The 19,392-nt window shown below is 43.6% G+C and overlaps 1 protein-coding gene across 10 annotated transcripts in view; it reads right to left on the reverse strand.

Moving 5' to 3' along the window:
- Positions 1–19,392, reverse strand: part of LOC112227384 (disco-interacting protein 2 homolog C-like) — a 233,635-nt gene that overhangs the window by 30,055 nt on the left and 184,188 nt on the right. For 9 of the 10 annotated variants that reach the window (XM_042308309.1, XM_042308311.1, XM_042308308.1 and 6 more), the window contains 12 exons: positions 18,931–19,040; positions 13,964–14,066; positions 13,343–13,407; positions 12,711–12,804; positions 12,270–12,389; positions 7,725–7,839; positions 6,309–6,448; positions 3,693–3,829; positions 3,143–3,351; positions 2,521–2,635; positions 1,163–1,364; positions 283–392 (listed from right to left, as the gene is read on the reverse strand). In XM_042308309.1, the coding sequence (XP_042164243.1) occupies positions 283–392; positions 1,163–1,364; positions 2,521–2,635; positions 3,143–3,351; positions 3,693–3,829; positions 6,309–6,448; positions 7,725–7,839; positions 12,270–12,389; positions 12,711–12,804; positions 13,343–13,407; positions 13,964–14,066; positions 18,931–19,040 (1,520 nt within the window). The remainder of the gene's footprint in view (positions 1–282; positions 393–1,162; positions 1,365–2,520; positions 2,636–3,142; positions 3,352–3,692; positions 3,830–6,308; positions 6,449–7,724; positions 7,840–12,269; positions 12,390–12,710; positions 12,805–13,342; positions 13,408–13,963; positions 14,067–18,930; positions 19,041–19,392) is intronic. The other variant, XM_042308312.1, reaches the window with a different exon arrangement.

Here is a 19,392-nt window from a genome sequence, read left to right on the forward strand (position 1 = left end):
TACACTGTTGTGTATAAGGGGTCAAACGAGCGTAGATGGTCAAATGAAACATGAAGAGCGTGCCAGATTAAACCGGGCCAGGATATGTCCCAAATGGCACCCTATTCTCTATACAGCGCACTACTTTTGACCAGGGACCATAGGGCTCTTGTCAAAAGTATTGCACTATAGGTGAAAATAATGCCATTTGGGATGCATCATCAAATTCAGCTAGTGGCCCACAGTCGATGGTTTAATGAGTGTGTTCATGAAAACCAAGCCCTCAGAGAGCCACACACACACCTTTCTTGCCTGATCATTGTCTTCCATCTGGCCCAAGTCCCTGCCACTAGCCTGGGCAATCCTCTTCCCCGATACCAGGTTCCCCACCATCACAGAGGCAGGCCCGATCTCTGTGGACAGAGGCATAGGGGTCAGACATACACACCTACACAGTCACACACACACACACACACACACACACACACACACACACACACACACACACACACACACACACACACACACACACACACACACGGGTGGTCTATATCCCGGGCTGTGATCTGTAGTGATATACACTGGCTCACATTGTGTGTGTGCAGTGAATTCCCCCTAATCCCCAGAAGACATTTACAGTGACAGGGTGGGCTGAGATTGACCTTGTGTTCAGAGGCAAATGGAACTGAATGGGTGAGTCAATTGACTGGAGGATTCTACTCTGACAGAGTGCCTTTCAGACAGAAATGGCCAGAGAAACTTGTGCTGTAAAGGAAGATCTATCTAGGAGGAACACTAATGGAGAGAGGTGACAGCTGAGATACGGGATGGAATGTGTTGGATCAGATGGGAAACATGCTACAATAGTCATCGGACCAGATTACAATACACTCCCTGTACAGTTCTCAATCTGCATGATCTTAGTTCTACACCTCATCCAACGTTAGAAACACATTTGAAGAAGTTGAAATGAATGAATGTAGATATCTCTATGCCCTATCTGTATAGGTTTTTAAAACATACATCTAATATACATCTAAGTGAATCTAATTGCAAGTTCTGCACTGACTTCATTGCACCCAATAAAACCACACAAACTAAGGATTTCTATTCAACAAATGAACTATCAATCCCCTAGGCAGACCCACTCAGGATGGTGTGCTATGGTGTAACAGTGTCTCACCTGGTTGTTTCTGCCGGGGCTTGGGCAGGTTGGTGACACAGGTATGAGGGCACATGAGGACGTTGCAGGGGTGCAGGGAGCCCTCCAGGAACAGCTGCTTGGTCTCTGACAGGTGGATTCCCCCCAGAGGGGTTTTAGGAAGGGTGTTGGAGGGGACCAGGGCCAGGCAATACACCCCCACCTGGTGGATCCCATCTATGGCCTGTATGGGGAGGGAATGCATGGGAGTGAATGAGAGAAAACCGACGGGCCACGAGCTTCAACGGAGCGTCAAATGAGTCTATTTGTCTTGCATCACCGCGGAGCAATGCTGGTAAAATGAGCTGATAAACTGTCAGAAAAGAGACTGTTACATCTGGAGCTTTATGATACACGGTATAGCAATGCAACAACATTGTATACATTTATCAACTGGATTGTGTTTCGGAATTATAGATCATGTTGTCAATTTCATTTCTTACCAGTAGGCTATCACTGTCTTTAGCTTACAGCCGATTTGGTTGATGACGTTCAAACAGGGTGCATGGTTAGTGTGTGCCTTAGAAGAATTGTTATGACCTCCGCCATGCTAAGTAGGCTAAAGATGTACTTGAAAATGTATTGGACTGTAAGATATGGTTTATCAGTCAAATAGGCTACATATGAAAACAGCTGCCTACCTGTGTTGATTTCAACCACAGGCATATAGCCTAGGCAGGCTACGGCTGGAAAACTCAAGGAACGCCCATTTTGAGAAAGAATACAACTGTTACCTATGGATGTTCAAGAAAATTACAGTGGCATATGCAACGCACTGTATCTGAATTGACACGGTCACAAAAATGTTGTGTGGTCTGGGATTTAGGGTGATGTGTGCCCCATAGGTCTCTGGTCAAAGGAGTGCATTATATAGGGAATAGTGTGCCATTTGTGACACAATCAGATAGACCTACAGCAGTAAAGACATACCATATATCGCCTGCATGTGGAGGAACAGTGATTGTTAGTGTTTGAGGCATGCAATGTATGGCTAATGGACAAATCCTAACTGCCACTTAAGTTACATTCTCACATGGTCTCCCATTGACATCAATACATGACTAAGTGAATATGGAACTAGGTGGAACTAGGTGATTAGACTAGGTGATTAGATTTGGCTACATAAAAGTCGTAAAGAAAGTACAGACATCAAGGCCATGTGTAACTGGATCAAGAGGAAGAGAACATTTTTTACTGCAATCATAAAGCTGCAGAAAGATTTAATAGTGAACCACAGTCTCTTTAGCAATGGACAAGAACCTAGAGGGCTGGGTTACAGTACAGGGCTTTACATCAGTCTACTGGTGTGTGTGTGTGTGTGTGTGTGTGTGTGTGAATACCTGCAGCACTCTACTCATCCACTGAAAGCTGTCCTCTTCTGTAGAATCAGGTCTCTGCTCTGCCACCACCACAATCCTCTCATCATGTAACACAGAGATGGAGAACACTGCTATCCTGGAGAACAGAGAGACAGGAGACAGACCATATAATTACATATAGAATGACTTATATGATCTCTATGAGACCAACACTGTTAGCACACTGCTGTCCTGGTGCACAGAAAAACAGAGAGACACAGACCAATACTGTTACCAACACAGCATTAGCAGAGACACACAACATCAATCAATCAGCTACAATCACCATACTTTATTCATTAAGTAGTGTCAGGAGTTTTACCAGTCCACTTGACTTGATCAAGAAATATAACCTATATCTAGGGCCCAGAGTCTATTCTATAACCTATATCTAGGGCCCAGTGTCTATTCTATAACCTATATCTAGGGCCCAGAGTCTATTCTATAACCTATATCTAGGGCCCAGTGTCTATTCTATAACCTATATCTAGGGCCCAGAGTCTATTCTATAACCTATATCTAGGGCCCAGAGGCTTACCTGGTCATGTCACATGTTCAGGAAAACTCCTGTTGCTATATACACAACAGATGGATTAGAACCCACCTCCCCCTGTAGACAAACTTCATGGGCTCCACAGCCAGGGCTGTAGCCACGATGTCATCAGCGTTGTGCCTCCTTCCCCCCACTACCATGAGGCCGTCCATCTTGCCAGCGATGAAGCACAACCCCCCAGGACCCACGAAGCCCAGTAAGCCTGTCCTGGTGAAGGGGTACTCACTGATGGGAGCCCCAACACTGTTCATGGGGAACACCTAGAGTACACAGACACACACACAATCGTTTATCACAGTCATAAAAACCAGCAATACACACACAAGCATCACACACAATCCCTGAAATTCAGGTGGATAAAGTGATGGTTAAATTAGCCCAATGGCTAAATAAAACAAATTAATGAATGAACTAACAAATCACATAAGGGTGCAATTCCATTAAATGAGTCTCTCTCCACTAATTGATTAAAGCGCACTTGAGGAATTGTGAATGTGTTTTTCAGACTACAGAAGCAACAGCAGTTGTTAGAGTCAATCCTCAGGAGCTTCACTTGTCCCTAGCCAGGACCCAGGGGTAGCCCCATGCTGTTAGGCATCACCTCAAAGGTGTTCTTGGTCATGCCTGAGAGACCGTAGTACGACGTCCCCGTGGCGACAGAACACACACACAGCTCCCCGATCTCATCTGTTTTGCATAACTGCGGAACCCCATCTGGTTTCACGACGCACATGAGAGCTGCAAGAAATTCAAGAGAGGAGGGGAAAAAGGGGGGAGAGATTGAGGCCAAAAGTTTATTAGCAAATAGCGAGAGAAGAGATTTTGGAGAAGTGGCCCAGCTACCTCCCCAGATCAAGCCAAGTGCACTTCATTATATCGTCACTGTATTACTCTGCAGCACATAGCTGAGGAAACTGAGGGTGCGTCCAAAATGGCACCTTTCCTGACTAAGTGCACTACTTTTGACCAGAGCCTTATAATGGCCTATATAGGAATAGGGTGGCATTTGTGACGCCAGCCTGGTGTGTTCAGAGGTGGAGAGGACAGTAGAAAGGTGTTGGGTGCTTCAAGACGACATCAACACACTTCCAGGAAGCCCCTAACAGATGGTAGGTGAGGTGGTTACGTTCACCCTTATCTGTTGCTGGTAGGAGACAGGTTAAGAAAGGGTTAGGGAGGTGGTAGGGATGGCCCGGGCCACTGGGTCATGGCTGCAGGGTCTCTGTGTGGGTGTACAGGTCCATACAGAAGTTTACATACACTTAGGTTGGAGTCATTAAAACTAGTTTTTCAAACACTCCACAAATGTCTTGTTAACAAACTATAGTTTTGGCAAGTCGGTTAGGACATCTACTTTGTGCATGACATAAGTCATTTTTCCAACAATTATTTACAGACAGATTATTTCACTTATAATTCACCGTACCACAATTCCAGTGGGTCAGAAGTTTACACACGCTAACTTGACTGTGCCTTTAAACATCTTGGAAAATTCCCGAAAATGATGTCATGGCTTTAGCAGCTTCTGATAGGCTAATTGACATCATTTGAGTCAATTGGAGGTGTACCTGTGGATGTTTATCAAGGCCTACCTTCAAACTCAGTGCCTCTTTGCTTGACATCATGGGAAAATCAAAAGAAATCAGCCAAGACCTCAGATTGTTTTTTTTTTGAGGACCTCCACAAGTCTGGTTCATCCTTGGGAGCAATTTCCAAACGCCTGAAGGTACCACGTTCATCTGTACATACAATAGTACGCAAGTATAAACACCATGGGACCACGCAGTCGTCATACCGCTCAGGAAGGAGATGCGTTCCTGTCTCCTGAAGATGAACGTACTTTGGTGCGAAAAGTGCAAATCAATCCCAGAACAGCAGCAAAGGACCTTGTGAAGATGCTGGAGTAAACAGGTACAAAAGTATCTATATCCACAGTAAAATGAGTCCTATATCGACATCCTTGCTCAGCAAGGAAGAAGTCACTGCTGTTTGGAGGAAAAAGGGGGTCAATATATCTTCTTTATACGTGGTCTTGCCGGTCACTTATGAGGCTTATGTGAGTAATGCCAGGATTTTTGAATGGAAAACAAGATTCCATTAAATGGAAACTCATTATCGGCATAAATAATAACTTTTAAAAAAAATACTTTTTGTCTGAATCAGGCATACATCAAGTTATTGTGTGTGTTGGTGTCTGGTAAATTCAAAACATCTATGCACATTCTGTTGTTTGTTATAATGCTTTCTATCCTTGTTAGGGGCATAAGGCAGACATAAAGCTGTGTTAGGGTATAAGGCAGACATAAAGCTGTGTTAGGGGCATAAGGCAGACATAAAGCTGTGTTAGGGGCATAAGGCAGACATAAAGCTGTGTTAGGGTCATAAGGCAGACATAAAGCTGTGTTAGGGGCATAAGGCAGACATAAAGCTGTGTTAGGGGCATAAGGCAGACATAAAGCTGTGTTAGGGGCATAAGGCAGACATAAAGCTGTGTTAGGGGCATAAGGCAGACATAAAGCTGTGTTAGGGGCATAAGGCAGACATAAAGCTGTGTTAGGGGCATAAGGCAGACATAAAGCTGTGTTAGGGGCATAAGGCAGACATAAAGCTGTGTTAGGGGTATAAGGCAGACATAAAGCTGTGTTAGGGGCATAAGGCAGACATAAAGCTGTGTTAGGGGCATAAGGCAGACATAAAGCTGTGTTAGGGGTATAAGGCAGACATAAAGCTGTGTTAGGGGCATAAGGCAGACATAAAGCTGTGTTAGGGGTATAAGGCAGACATAAAGCTGTGTTAGGGGCATAAGGCAGACATAAAGCTGTGTTAGGGGCATAAGGCAGACATAAAGCTGTGTTAGGGGCATAAGGCAGACAAAGCTGTGTTAGGGGCATAAGGCAGACATAAAGCTGTGTTAGGGTATAAGGCAGACAAAGCTGTGTTAGGGGCATAAGGCAGACTTAAAGCTGTGTTAGGGTATAAGGCAGACATAAAGCTGTGTTAGGGGTATAAGGCAGACTTAAAGCTGTGTTAAGGTATAAGGCAGACATGAAGCTGTGTTTGTTGTAAGGGTTGCATAATCTCTAGTAACTTTCCAGAAATTCCCAGGTTTTCCAGAAATACACGTTGCAGGTTACCAGATTCCTTCTTATTCCCATCTGATGCTGGGAATCTACCAACCAGGACTTCTGGAAACCTTGACATTTCTGCCCTTGTTTACCTCCTGGCATGGCGGTGCCCACGTCCTGCAGGGTGAGAACAGACAGCTTCTCCTCAGAGTCCACCCTGATGACCCCGTGGCTCAGACCCTGCATGGACAGTACTCCTCTCCCCGGGGGCTGGTTACTGTCGTCTGTCGGCCTATTAAAAAGATTATTACTTTATTGTCCATTTACCTAATGAGCAACAGAAATGTGTCTTCTGCATATCTCATTGACCCTAATAGACATACGCATTCAGTAGATACCTATATGGTCGTTCTATATGAATGCAGTACATACCTACATGGTCGTTCTATATGAATTCAGTACATACCTATATGGTTGTTCTATATGAATTCGGTACATACCTATATGGTCGTTCTATATGAATGCAGTACATACCTACATGGTCGTTCTATATGAATGCAGTACATACCTACATGGTCATTCTATATGAATTCATTCCCTTTTTGACCGCACCCTTTTTATTTCGGGGCGGCAGGGTAGCCTAGTGGTTAGAGCGTTGGACTAGTAACCGGAAGGTTTCAAGTTCAAACCCCCGAGCTGACAAGGTACAAATCTGTCGTTCTGCCCCTGAACAGGCAGTTAACCCACTGTTCCTAGGCCGTCATTGAAAATAAGAATTTGTTCTTAACTGACTTGCCTAGTTAAATAAAGGTAAAAAAAAAAAAAAAAATTTAAACAACACCTTCTTGTTTGCCCATGGTAGAAATGGTCAGAAAAGGGGTGTGGTCAAAAAGTGATTAATCTAGAAGGACAATATACACAGAGAGTTTGGGTTCAAAACCAGGGTCAGCCACAGTGTAGTGCCACTATCAGCAATTCCAAAAATACACATCCACCAATAAAAACCTTCATCCCATTCAAACAACAGCCAATTAGAGGGCTAGAGCTGTGGCTGTTCCCGAAGCTCAACGCCCATGGGACAACGGAAGGTTATAAAAAAAAAACAGGACAACGCCACAATGGGGGGTGCTTTCATTAGAGTTACTGCGTGTGTGTCCGTGCGTGTGTGTCTGTGCGTGTGTGTCCGTGCGTGTGTGTCTGGGCAACAGAAGAGAAACTGCCATATGTTTTATTGGCATGCCGTTTATTAGATTTGTGAGTTTGAAACTGTGTTTGCTGGAAATAAAATCATGTAATTGCCACAGTACCCGTAATGGCAAGATGCATGTGGCGCACACAGTGAGCATTTTACAGTGTCATAATCAAGAGCAGGGAGTGAAATCTCAAATTACAGGAAAAAGTTAATTAAACTTGCCCTCGTTTGTGTAAGCAGTGGCTATTTGAAGTTGAGCTACTCTATGTAACAGATGGACGAAAAAACACTGGCCTTGAAATACCACAGGACAGTAAACGTAAGAGTTTCTTTTTTAAGAGCATATAAGTTAATACCAACAAGAGTGTGTGTGTACCTCCTGATGGCTACAGTGAGGGCCTCTGGAGAGCTGGCACAGGGACAGATAACCTCCGGCTTCAGCCCCTTACTCTGGAAGACATTGAGGAAAGCGTCACACGACGAGATGGACCCTGAGAGAGAGGAAGAGAGAGGGGAGAGACAAAGAGAGAGAGGGATGAGAGAGAGGAAGACAGAGAAAGATAAAATAAGATAAGAGTCAATGTTGAAGAACAAACAGATATCGAATCATGCTACTACAGACTGACTTATTGACAGACTTGCTCATTCAAATTTAAGTTGTGCGGTTTGAGTGTGTTGGAAGCAATATATTTTGCTCCGGTGCGAGGGGAGGAGAACTCAAATCCAATACATTATACCAATCTAACATGTCAGCATTGTTTGATTATGTGGACAACTGTTACAGCAGGTTAATTGCAGGTTAATTGCTGTGGCACAGTTGATTTGCTCCATGCTTTCACTGCCTGTCAGCGCCACCATAACCCTGTCAGGCTGAGCTCAGATGCTGGGCACACATACTGCTCATTATCAAATGACGTTATCGAGTTTCACTGCCTGTCAGCGCTACCATAACCCTGTCAGGCTGAGCTCAGATGCTGGGCACACATACTGCTCATTATCAAATGACGTTATCGAATTTCACTGCCTGTCAGCGCTACCATAACCCTGTCAGGCTGAGCTCAGATGCTGGGCACACATACTGCTCATTATCAAATGATGTTATCGAATTTCACTGCCTGTCAGCGCTACCATAACCCTGTCAGGCTGAGCTCAGATGCTGGGCACACATACTGCTCATTATCAAATGACGTTATCGAATTTCACTGCTTGTCAGCGCTACCATAACCCTGTCAGGCTGAGCTCAGATGCTGGGCACACATACTGCTCATTATCAAATGACGTTATCGAATTTCACTGCCTGTCAGCGCCACCATAACCCTGTCAGGCTGAGCTCAAATGCTGGGCACACATACTGCTCATTATCAAATGACGTTATCGAATTTCACTGCCTGTCAGCGCCACCATAACCCTGTCAGGCTGAGCTCAGATGCTGGGCACACATACTGCTCATTATCAAATGACGTTATCGAATTTCACTGCCTGTCAGCGCCACCATAACCCTGTCAGGCTGAGCTCAAATGCTGGGCACACATACTGCTCATTATCAAATGACGTTATCGAATTTCACTGCCTGTCAGCGCCACCATAACCCTGTCAGGCTGAGCTCAGATGCTGGGCACACATACTGCTCATTATCAAATGACGTTATCGAATTTCACTGCTTGTCAGCGCCACCATAACCCTGTCAGGCTGAGCTCAGATGCTGGGCACACATACTGCTCATTATCAAATGACGTTATCGAATTTCACTGCCTTCCGTTACCAGATCTCACTGCCTCAACCATTTTCTTAACCCATTTGTTCCTTTCAATTATATTCTTTAGATTCACATTTATATGGCTAGCATTGGAAAAGAACAGCATTACTCAACCCTTACCCTCCCCATAGGTACAGTTGAAGTCGGAAGTTTACATAGACCTTAGCCAAATACATTTAAACTCAGTTTTTCACAATTCCTGACATTTAATCCCAGTAAAATTCCATGTCTTAGGTCAGTTAGGATCACCACTTTATTTTAAGAACGCGAAATGTCAGAATAATAGTAGAGATAAGGATTTATTTCAGATTTGATTTATTTAATCACATTCCCAGTGTGTCAGAAGTTTACATACACTCAATTAATATTTGGTAGCATTGCCTTTAAATTGTTTAACTTGGTTCAAATGTTTCGGGTAGGCTTCCACAAGCTTCCCACAATAATTTGGGTGAATTTTGGCCCATTCCTCCTGACAGAGCTGGTGTAACTAAGTAAAGTTTGTAGGATCCTTGCTCGCACATGCTCTTTCAGTTCTGCACACACATTTTCTATGGGATTGAGGTTCATTATCTTTGTGATGGCCACTCCAATACCTTGACTGTGTTGTTCTTAAGCCATTTTGGAAGTATGCTTGGGGTCATTGTCCATTTGGAAGACCCATTTGCGACCAAGCTTTAACTTCCTGACTGATGTCTTGAGATGTTGCTTTAATATATCCACATAATTTTCCACCCTCATGATGCCATCTATTTTGTGAAGTGCACCAGTCCCTCATGCAGCAAAGCACTCCCACAACATGATGCTGCCACCCCCGTGATTCACGGTTGGGAAGGTGCAAGACCCCCTCTTTTTCCTCCAAACATAACAATGGTCATTATGGCCAAACAGTTCTACTTTTGTTTCATCAGACCAGAGAACATTTCTCCAAAAAGTACGATCTTTGTCCCCATGTGCAGTTGCAAACCGTAGTCTGGCTTTTTATGGCGGTTTTGGAGCAGTGGCTTCTTCCTTGCTGAGCGACCTTTCAGGTTATGTCAATATAGGACTCATTTTACTGTGGATATACAGTGGGGAGAACAAGTATTTTATACACTGCCGATTTTGCAGGTTTCCCTACTTACAAAGCAAGTAGACGTCTGTAATTTTTATCATAGGTACAAAAATCCAGAAAATCACAATGTATGATTTTTAAGTAATTAATTTGCATTTTATTGCATGACATAAGTATTTGATCACCTACCAACCAGTAAGAATTCCAGCTCTCACAGACCTGTTAGTTTTTTCTCCCCACTGTAGATACTTTTGTTCCCGTTTCCTCCAGCATCTTCACAAGGTCCTTTGCTGTTGTTCTGGGATTGATTTGCACTTTTCGCACCAAAGTACGTTCATCTCTAGGAGACAGAACACGTCTCCTTCCTGAGCGGTATGACGGCTGCGTGGTCCCATGGTGTTTATACTTGCGTACTATTGTTTGTATAGATGAACATGGTACCTTCAGGCGTTTGGAAATTGCTCCCATGGATGAACCAGACTTGTGGAGGTCTACAATTTTTTTTCTGAGGTCTTGGCTGATTTCTTTTGATTTTCCCATGATGTCAAGCAAAGAGGCACTGAGTTTGAAGGTAGGCCTTGAAATACATCCCCAGGTACACCTCCAATTGACTAAAATGATGTCAATTAGCCTATCAGAAGCTTCTAAAGCCATGACATAAATAGCTTGGAAAATTCCAGAAAATGAAAGGCACACTTAACTTCTGACCCATTGGAATTGTGATACAGTGAATTATAAGTGAAATAATCTGTCTGTAAACAATTGTTGGAAAAATGACTTGTGTCATGCACGAAGTAGATGTCCTAACCGACTTGCCAAAACTATAGTATGTTAACAAGAAATTGGTGGAGTGGTTGAAAAACGAGTTTTAATGACTGTAAACTTCTGACTTCAAGTGTATCTTAAACTATACAAATGTAGCAGTGGTATGTAGTGTTAGTTTTTACAGCACCAGTGGTAGGTTACTGTAATGGTTACATGGCAGCTGCTTGGTCAATTATATATTGGTTACATTATACTTCATTACAAGTCCCTGTAGTCGGAATCAAGACTAGCGTTATAAGACTACTTAGTCTAGGTGACAAAGGGACATTCTATGAGACCTGCATCATGAACATGGACAGAGTTACAGTACTATAGTTCTGCACAATATTTTACACCATCTGATACATTTCTAGAATTCATTTTTAGAGAGGCAGACAGAGGCAGAGCCAGACAGAAAGACAGAGCGAGACAGAAAGACAGAGGCAGCACGAGACAGAGAAAGACAGAGACAGAGAGGTAGAGCGAGACAGAGAAAGACAGCGACAGAGTGAGAAAGAGAAAGACAGAGAGGTAGAGCGAGACAGAGAAAGACAGCGACAGAGTGAGAAAGAGAAAGACAGAGAGACAGAGCGAGAGAGAGGCAGAGCGAGACAGAGAGACAGAGTGAGAGAGAGAAAGACAGAGAGAGAGAGGCAGAGCGAGACAGAGAGACAGAGGTAGAGCGAGACAGAGAGGTAGAGCGAGACAGAGAAAGACAGCGACAGAGTGAGAAAGAGAAAGACAGAGAGACAGAGGTAGAGCGAGAGAGAAAGACAGCGACAGAGTGAGAAAGAGAAAGACAGAGACAGAGCGAGCGAGAGGCAGAGCGAGACAGAGAGACAGAGTGAGAGAGAGAGAAAGACAGAGAGAGAGAGAGGCAGAGCGAGACAGAGAGACAGAGGTAGAGCGAGACAGAGAAAGACAGAGAGACAGAGAGAGAGGTAGAACGAGACAGAGTGAGAGAGAGAGGTAGAACGAGACAGTGAGAGAGAGAGAGAGAGAGAGAGAGAGAGAAACAGAGAGAGAGAGAGAGAAACAGAGACAGAGCGAGAGAGAGAGGTAGAGCGAGACAGAGAAAGACAGCGACAGAGTGAGAGAGAGAGAGAAACAGAGAGAGAGAGAGAGAGAGAGAGAAACAGAGAGAGAGAGAGAGAAACAGAGAGAGAGAGAGAGAGAAAGAGAGAGAGAGAGAGAGAGAAACAGAGAGAGAGAGAAACAGAGAGAGAGAGAAACAGAGAGAGAGAGAGAAACAGAGAGAGAGAGAGAAACAGAGAGAAACAGAGAGAGAGAATAGAGTAGTGTGGTCTTACAGGGGTTGGATCCATCGGCCACCACTAGCATGCGTAGTGAGCTCAGGTTGACGTCCCTCTGGTCCTTGTGGGCCACCAAGGCCCAGTGCATGTCCCTGGACTTTACACATGCCACCTTCGCTGTGGGATGGATCACACCATGGGAAGGGTTAAGGACAGTTGACATGAAGAAAAAAAAGAAGTCAATCAGTGTGGTCAAAATGCAAGTTTAATATTATGGGCTATTATAATACCCCAATAACATTCAGAAGATATCACTTTTGATGTTACTCCAATGTTATCGGTCAAAATGCAGTGAAGTAACAGTTTCAACTGTACATGAAACCATCCTTACAACCAAGTAAAATGCAATATTATTAAACAGTATCAATTGTCAAATACACATGTATCTAAAGTATATTAGCTGAAGCTTGAGTGAATGGAGAGATGGTGAATCCAGACCTTTGTATTGGCCCACTTTCTGGATCCAGGACAGTGGGTTGACCTTCATCAGTGAGTAGGGTATACTGATAACATGCATCATGTTCATCACACTCTGCAACAGGAGAGAGACATTAATCAGAGCCGTTATTACATGTAAGTCAAGACTCAATCAAGACTGGTAATTATCAGGATTTTTCTAGGCTAATTAGGAAAACTGATATGAGATCTCATTGGTTAAAACACTGATTAATTAGTGTATGCACTATGCATCCCAAACGGCACCCTTTCACCTTTATAGTACAGGGCCTGATGGGCCCTCGTAAAAAGTAGTGCACCCTATAGGTAATAGGATGCCATTTGGGATGCAGACTGTATTGCTCTAACACAACAGAGACTAAAGACCCTGTGGCTACACATTAGAATATATTCACTGTTCGTTATAATTGGATTTGGGAGAACACATTTAAACAGTGGTAAAAATCCCCTCTGATAATATAATTCCCATTTCAAAATGTTGCTCAAAGAAAACATAGTAAGAATATAATCATCTTTAACGAGCCCTCTAAGCCCTGTGCAGACGTGTGTGTGTGTGTGTGTGTGTGTGTGTGTGTGTGTGTGTGTGTATCAAAGCCCTGCTGGAAGGTCCTCACCGTGAGAATACCATGCCACAGCCCCACGTCCTTCTTAAAGTCTAATACATTCACTATGGTCTCAGCTGCAGAGGAGAGAGAGGCACAGAGAGAGAGAGGCACAGAGAGAGAGAGAGAGAGAGAGAGGCAGGCAGAGAGAGAGAGAGGCAGAGAGAGAGAGGCAGAGAGAGAGAGGCAGAGAGAGAGAGAGAGAGAGGCAGAGGCAGAGGCAGAGAGGCAGAGAGAGAGAGAGAGAGGCAGAGAGGCAGAGAGAGAGAGGCAGAGAGAGAGAGAGGCAGAGGCAGAGAGGCAGAGAGAGAGAGAGAGAGAGAGGCAGAGAGGCAGAGAGAGAGATAACAGAGCACATAATAGTTTAATCCAACATAGGCATCTCAAACAGTAACCCTGATACATGACATGTTAGATTTTATGTACACAATGCATGATCATTACTGTGAGAGATGGGGTTTAGACCAATGACTGTTGTGAGAAGCAGAACACCAAAACAAGTGAAAGATGGAGAGAGAATCCAATTGTAATGAAAAAGTATTTATCTAATGCATGTTTTATGTCTCCCATAGCAGAGTCTTCGTGCTATGACTTCTGTAGAATGTCTTATCGGAGAGGGCTGCAGAGTCCCACCTTCTGTGTATCCACAGGACTGGGTGAGGGCCTGACAGTGAGTCAGCAGAGCTATCCTCATCACCGTCACTCCCAGCACACTGCCATCCTTACATGTCTTATACTGCAGGTGAGAGAGGGAAGAGGTGAGGAGAGAGACAGAGACAGAGCGAGCGAGTGACAGACACACAGAGAGAGCGAGAGATAGACAGAGAGCAGGCGTTAGGATGTGTATCACAGTCACAAAGCAGCAACACAGACCATCATTACACATATGCTGTATTGACCATTATTTCCCCTACCTACAGTACGGTCATGTTGCTAGACGCCACCTGTACAGTACAGACAAACTATGGCTCATTTCAAACACTGCTTGTAAAGCCACTCTACTGTTATATATCTGATTAATTATCAGTCGCTAGTATTGAGAATACACATAATGCCTCTTAGCAGATGATGTTGTTCTGCCTACTTTTTACACACATCCTGGGGTAGAGCAGTGCTATTGCCATGTTCTGAAACTGAAATTCTGCCTTTAACAATCAGGCAGTAACATCCTTTCTCTCAGACCAGACATCCCAGTCCTAGTAGACACACACGGTACTAGATCTGAGGACGGGAATGACAGTCTTCACTCTAATAAAGCCATGGTGCCTCCTCCAGTCAGTCTGATGAACGACCACAGAGCTAGCTTACTACTTAATAATTATTTTCCACCATATTTTGCAAATAAATTCATGAAATATCCTACAATGTGATTTTCTGGATTTTTTTTCTCATTTTGTCTGTCATAGTTGAAGTGTACCTATGATGAAAATTACAGGCCTCTCTCAACTTTTTAAGTGGGAGAACTTGCACAATTGGTGGCTGACTAAATACTTTTTTGCCCCACTGTATATGAAATGTAAATCGTATAGAGAGAAATAGTTCTTTAATTTCTATAATAACTACAACCTAAAACTTCTTACCTGGGAATATTGAAGACTCATGTTAAAAGGAACCACCAGCTTTCATATGTTCTCATGTTCTGAGCAAGGAACTTAAACGTTAGCTTTCTTACGTGAACATATTGCACTTTTACTTTCTTCTCCAACACTTTGTTTTTGCATTATTTAAACAATTTTGAACATGTTTCATTATTTATTTGAGGCGAAATTGATTTTATTGATGTATTATATGAAGTTAAAATAAGTGTTCATTCAGTATTGTTGTAATTGTCATTATTACAAAAAATTAAATTAAAATAAATTTTAAAAAATCAGCCGATTAATCGGTTTCGGCTTTTTTTGGTCCTCCAATAATCGGTATCGGCGTTGAAAAATCATAAATCGGTCGACCTCTAGCAGAGGGTGTGAGGGGTCACCAACGACAGCCAGTGCCTTCTTTTTGGTTGCCTTGCGGAACAGACTGCTCAAATGTGCCTGTGGTCAACTAATTACTTTGCTGGCTGTGTTTACTATTCTGGTCAGTTTGCTTTTGCTCCTCACGCTCAGATTACCATACCAGACTGCCATAATGAACGTGAGGATGCTCTCCACCAAGCTGCTGTACACCCTCTCCAGAACAACCTGACTGACCCCAAACTCCTTAAATTTCCTGATTAAAAAAAGGCGCTGGCTTGCTTTAAAAAAATAGTATGCATTCCCTGTAAAACTCAGCTTGTTCAAAACTGTTCAATCAATTTGTGTCCCTAGGTATTTGAAACACTCATTCAGAGAGAGTGGTTGGGACACTGGCAAGTTGTTGCCATTGATGATCAGCTCCTTTGTTTATTCCACATTGATGTGGAGGGCACTTGACGGGCACCATTCTTGAAGGTTGTTGGTCTGTTTAAAATATCTGTCCCCATCTGATGTAGCATCTTTAAAAAAAGAGCCATACCAGAGCCATGTCATCCACGTACTTGAAAAGGCTCACATTGCTTCCTTGGCTCTTCATCTCATTAGTGTAGATAGAGAACAACAACGGTAGGTAAAAGGACACACCCCTGGGTGTGTTCAGGGTCAGTTCATCAGAGAGGGCCCCATTCATGAGGACACACTGTGGGCGGTCAGTTAAAAACTCCTTGATCCAACCTGCGACGCCTCCGTTGACATTCAGGTCCAGTAGTCCTTTCAGCAGTGTGTGTATTTGCATTGTCTTGAAAGCTGAACTAAAATCAATAAATTGTGTGCATATGATTTAGCATGTTGAAGGTGACTAGCCACCATGTTCACCAAGGTCAGGGTAGCATCCTCAGTCCCCCTCTGTGCCTAATAGGCAAACTGTAATGGGTCCAATTGATCTGCTATGGACAGGGTAAGGTGCTTACTAACAACCCTTTCCATGCATTTGGCCAGAAGAGGAGTGAGGGCCACAGGTCGAAAGTCATTTGGTGATTTGGCCCGTGACTTCTTAGGAGCTGGTACAATGGTCAACACCTTCAGGAGTTTGGAGTTGAAACAGTAATGTGAAGACTCCCTTGAGCTGGTCGGCGCAGACCTTCAGTACCTTGCCCCGTAGACCGCCTGGGCCCGTTGCTTTGTGTGGCTCAATATGTGAGAAGCATGAGGCCACCTCGCTCTTTGTTATGTGGACAGGAGAGGATTTGGGGATGCTCTCACATATTTGTTTACATTCATCTTTGACATCGACGGTGGCAAATCTTTCACAGAAACAGTTAAGGTAATTTACAAAGGATGAAAAGTCTGCAATTGTATTGTTCCCTCTTTTCCTTTCCATTGCATTAAGTCCTTCCCATGCTTGTCTTGGATTGGCTGGACAGAACCTCTGTTCCACTTCATCCTTGAAGTCCTTTTTAGCTTTACACATTTTTGATCTGAATTAATTTTCTTTCTCCTTTACAGCATCAGTATCTCCTTTCAGGAAAGCAAACTTTCATTGAAAGGCACATTTTCAAGTCCTTAGCTACCCAGGGCTTGTTGTTGGAAATACTCAGAAAGTTTTAATGTTCATGACAGTATCCTCACAGAACTGGATGTAGGATGTGGTGCTGTCAGTCATCTCGTGGGGATCCCTGCACGAGTCAAAGAACACCTCCCAGTGTGATGTCAAAGCAATCCTTGAGCTCCTCCCTACTCTCCACTGTTCACACCTGAATGGATTTCTCTACAGGTTATTCACGTTTAACCTGCTGACTGTATCTCGGTAGGAGATGGATAATGTTATGGTCGGATTTCCTGATGGGTGCTCTGCACACTGCCTTGTATGCATTCTCTATGTTGCCATAACACTGGTCCAGGATGTGAGTTGAGCGAGTTGGACAGGTGACATACTGTACTGTTGCAGAGTGGGGAGGTGCGCGGAAAGGGAGAGCATATTAAATCCCCAAGCAGAAATACTGTCTGGTCAGCTGATCATGAAAGAGCAGCATTAAAACAGTCTGTAATCCTGTCAGCAGCTTCCTTATTGTTAGGTCCAGGCACATAGACCAGAGTAATGGTCACCTGTCCAAACTCGCGTGGATGATAGAATGGCCTGAATGATACAACAAGAATCTGTCTCTGGTGCACACTTGTTCAATCACATTATACTGCGTGGCCCAAGTATTATCTACAAAGATACATAGCCCCCAGCCTAATGATTTATGTGACGTTGTTTTGTCTCCATCTGCTCTAATGACAGTGTATCCATCAATGTTCACATCAATATTGTCCTGCTTGAACCACATTTCTGTAAAGCAGATTCAATTACTTCTTCTAAAGTCCCCTTCAAATGTAGCCCTTGCCGCTAACTCATCCAGGTTATTATTTAGTGACCGCATAGTTGACAGGGTGGTCACCGGGAGCGGGTGACAGCTTCCCCGCCTCCGTAGTCCGTTCCTAACACCACCTCTTGAGCCTCACCTTTGCTTGGTTTCCCTTTTTGACTTTTTAGAACAACCATCAGGCAAGGCAATGCTGTTTTGGAGAAAGTGAGTTTCATCTCGGAAAGAGAGCAGAAACGCAGGGGAGTAGGTGATTGTGGTTGATTTACTAATAGAATCCATACAACCCCCGGTAGTGATTGGAAAGTTTTCCTCATATTACACCGATTAGGATTAAGAAGGTCACACATGCCACGTACAATCCACTTTCAAACTTGCAACACACTTGGATTTAGACAAAACAAAATTGAGCGATATAACTATAAACAAACAATTCACACAGATGAGCTCAGAGTCTGGCTCAGTGCCCCAATGGTATAAGGTGCCATTTTGGATGCAGACAATCCCAGTTGTCTGCTCTAATGATGTTCCATCATCTTCTTCTCTCTATTTAATTCTGATTTTTTCCTCTCACTTCACAATCAACATAGAATATCTACACCTCTGGTTTAAATTACCGCCTGGCTGCATAAAAAGAGCCAAAGTAAATGAAGACAAACCACATTATCTGACTGGATTGACTGGTCGGTCTCCGGCTTCTTGCTAAATGGCACCCTATTCCGTTTATAGTGCACTACCTTTGACCAGGGCCCAGGTCAAAAGTAGTGTACTATATAGGGGAAACGGTGTCATTTGGGAAATACATTTTGTCTCCCATACAGAAGCAACAACTGAATATCCAATCGCCAGACAGACAATGATAATCAAACCCCATGAAGCATATTGATCGGCAAACACAAGCAGATCGATTGACAACTACACCAAACAAGTGCTGTTTACAGTTAGCCTAGACATCCCAATGAGAGCTGTGCACTTAGCAGATCATATAATACATGATCTAGCTGTAGTTAACCAATAACAGCAACACCTCTCTTCGTATTATGACTGATTCATATAATCAATATAGACTTCAGTCAATCCAATCACTCTGTGTTGTCAAGAGTGAGATACTTGTTAAACAGACCCAGGGGAATAGCAGTCAAAATCAATGGGAGAAGAAACCAGACAGCAAAAACAACATTATTGTGGTGATGAACTTTATCTTGGTACAAGGTGGGAACATCTTGAAAAACATTAATGTTGTTGCATAAGCAGTCAAAGACATAACAGATCTGTGTGTTACCTCAATATAGGCTGTGTCGTTATTTGCATCCTTGATATGGGGGAACCAGTCTCTGGGGGGTTTGGATAAGTGCTTAGATTCAGTCACAAACCACAGTAGCTTTGGCCAGCCTGGATAGAGAGACAGACAGACAAACAGACAGACAGATCAAAGAGAGTTATTAGGACCAAGACAAAAGAAAAGACAATCAAGGCATTAGAGAGCCAGTCACAATCTGCCATTTAATGTGATGTGATTTTGATTTATTAGGATCCCCATTAGCCGAAGCCAATGGAGACAGCTAGTCTAGTGATTACCCTGAAGCGATCAATTAGCACTCATCCCGATTGATGCTGGGTTTTGCATCCCTACTGTATGTAGTGCACTACTTTTGACCAGGGCCCATAGGGGCTTTTTGGGAGGCATCCTGGGCCTGACCCAGGCTGTGTCCCAGTATTATATGTAGGGTTTCCATAGCCAGCC

Source organism: Oncorhynchus tshawytscha, linkage group LG28 (genome assembly GCF_018296145.1).
Source record: "Oncorhynchus tshawytscha isolate Ot180627B linkage group LG28, Otsh_v2.0, whole genome shotgun sequence".
Lineage (NCBI taxonomy): Eukaryota > Metazoa > Chordata > Actinopteri > Salmoniformes > Salmonidae > Oncorhynchus > Oncorhynchus tshawytscha.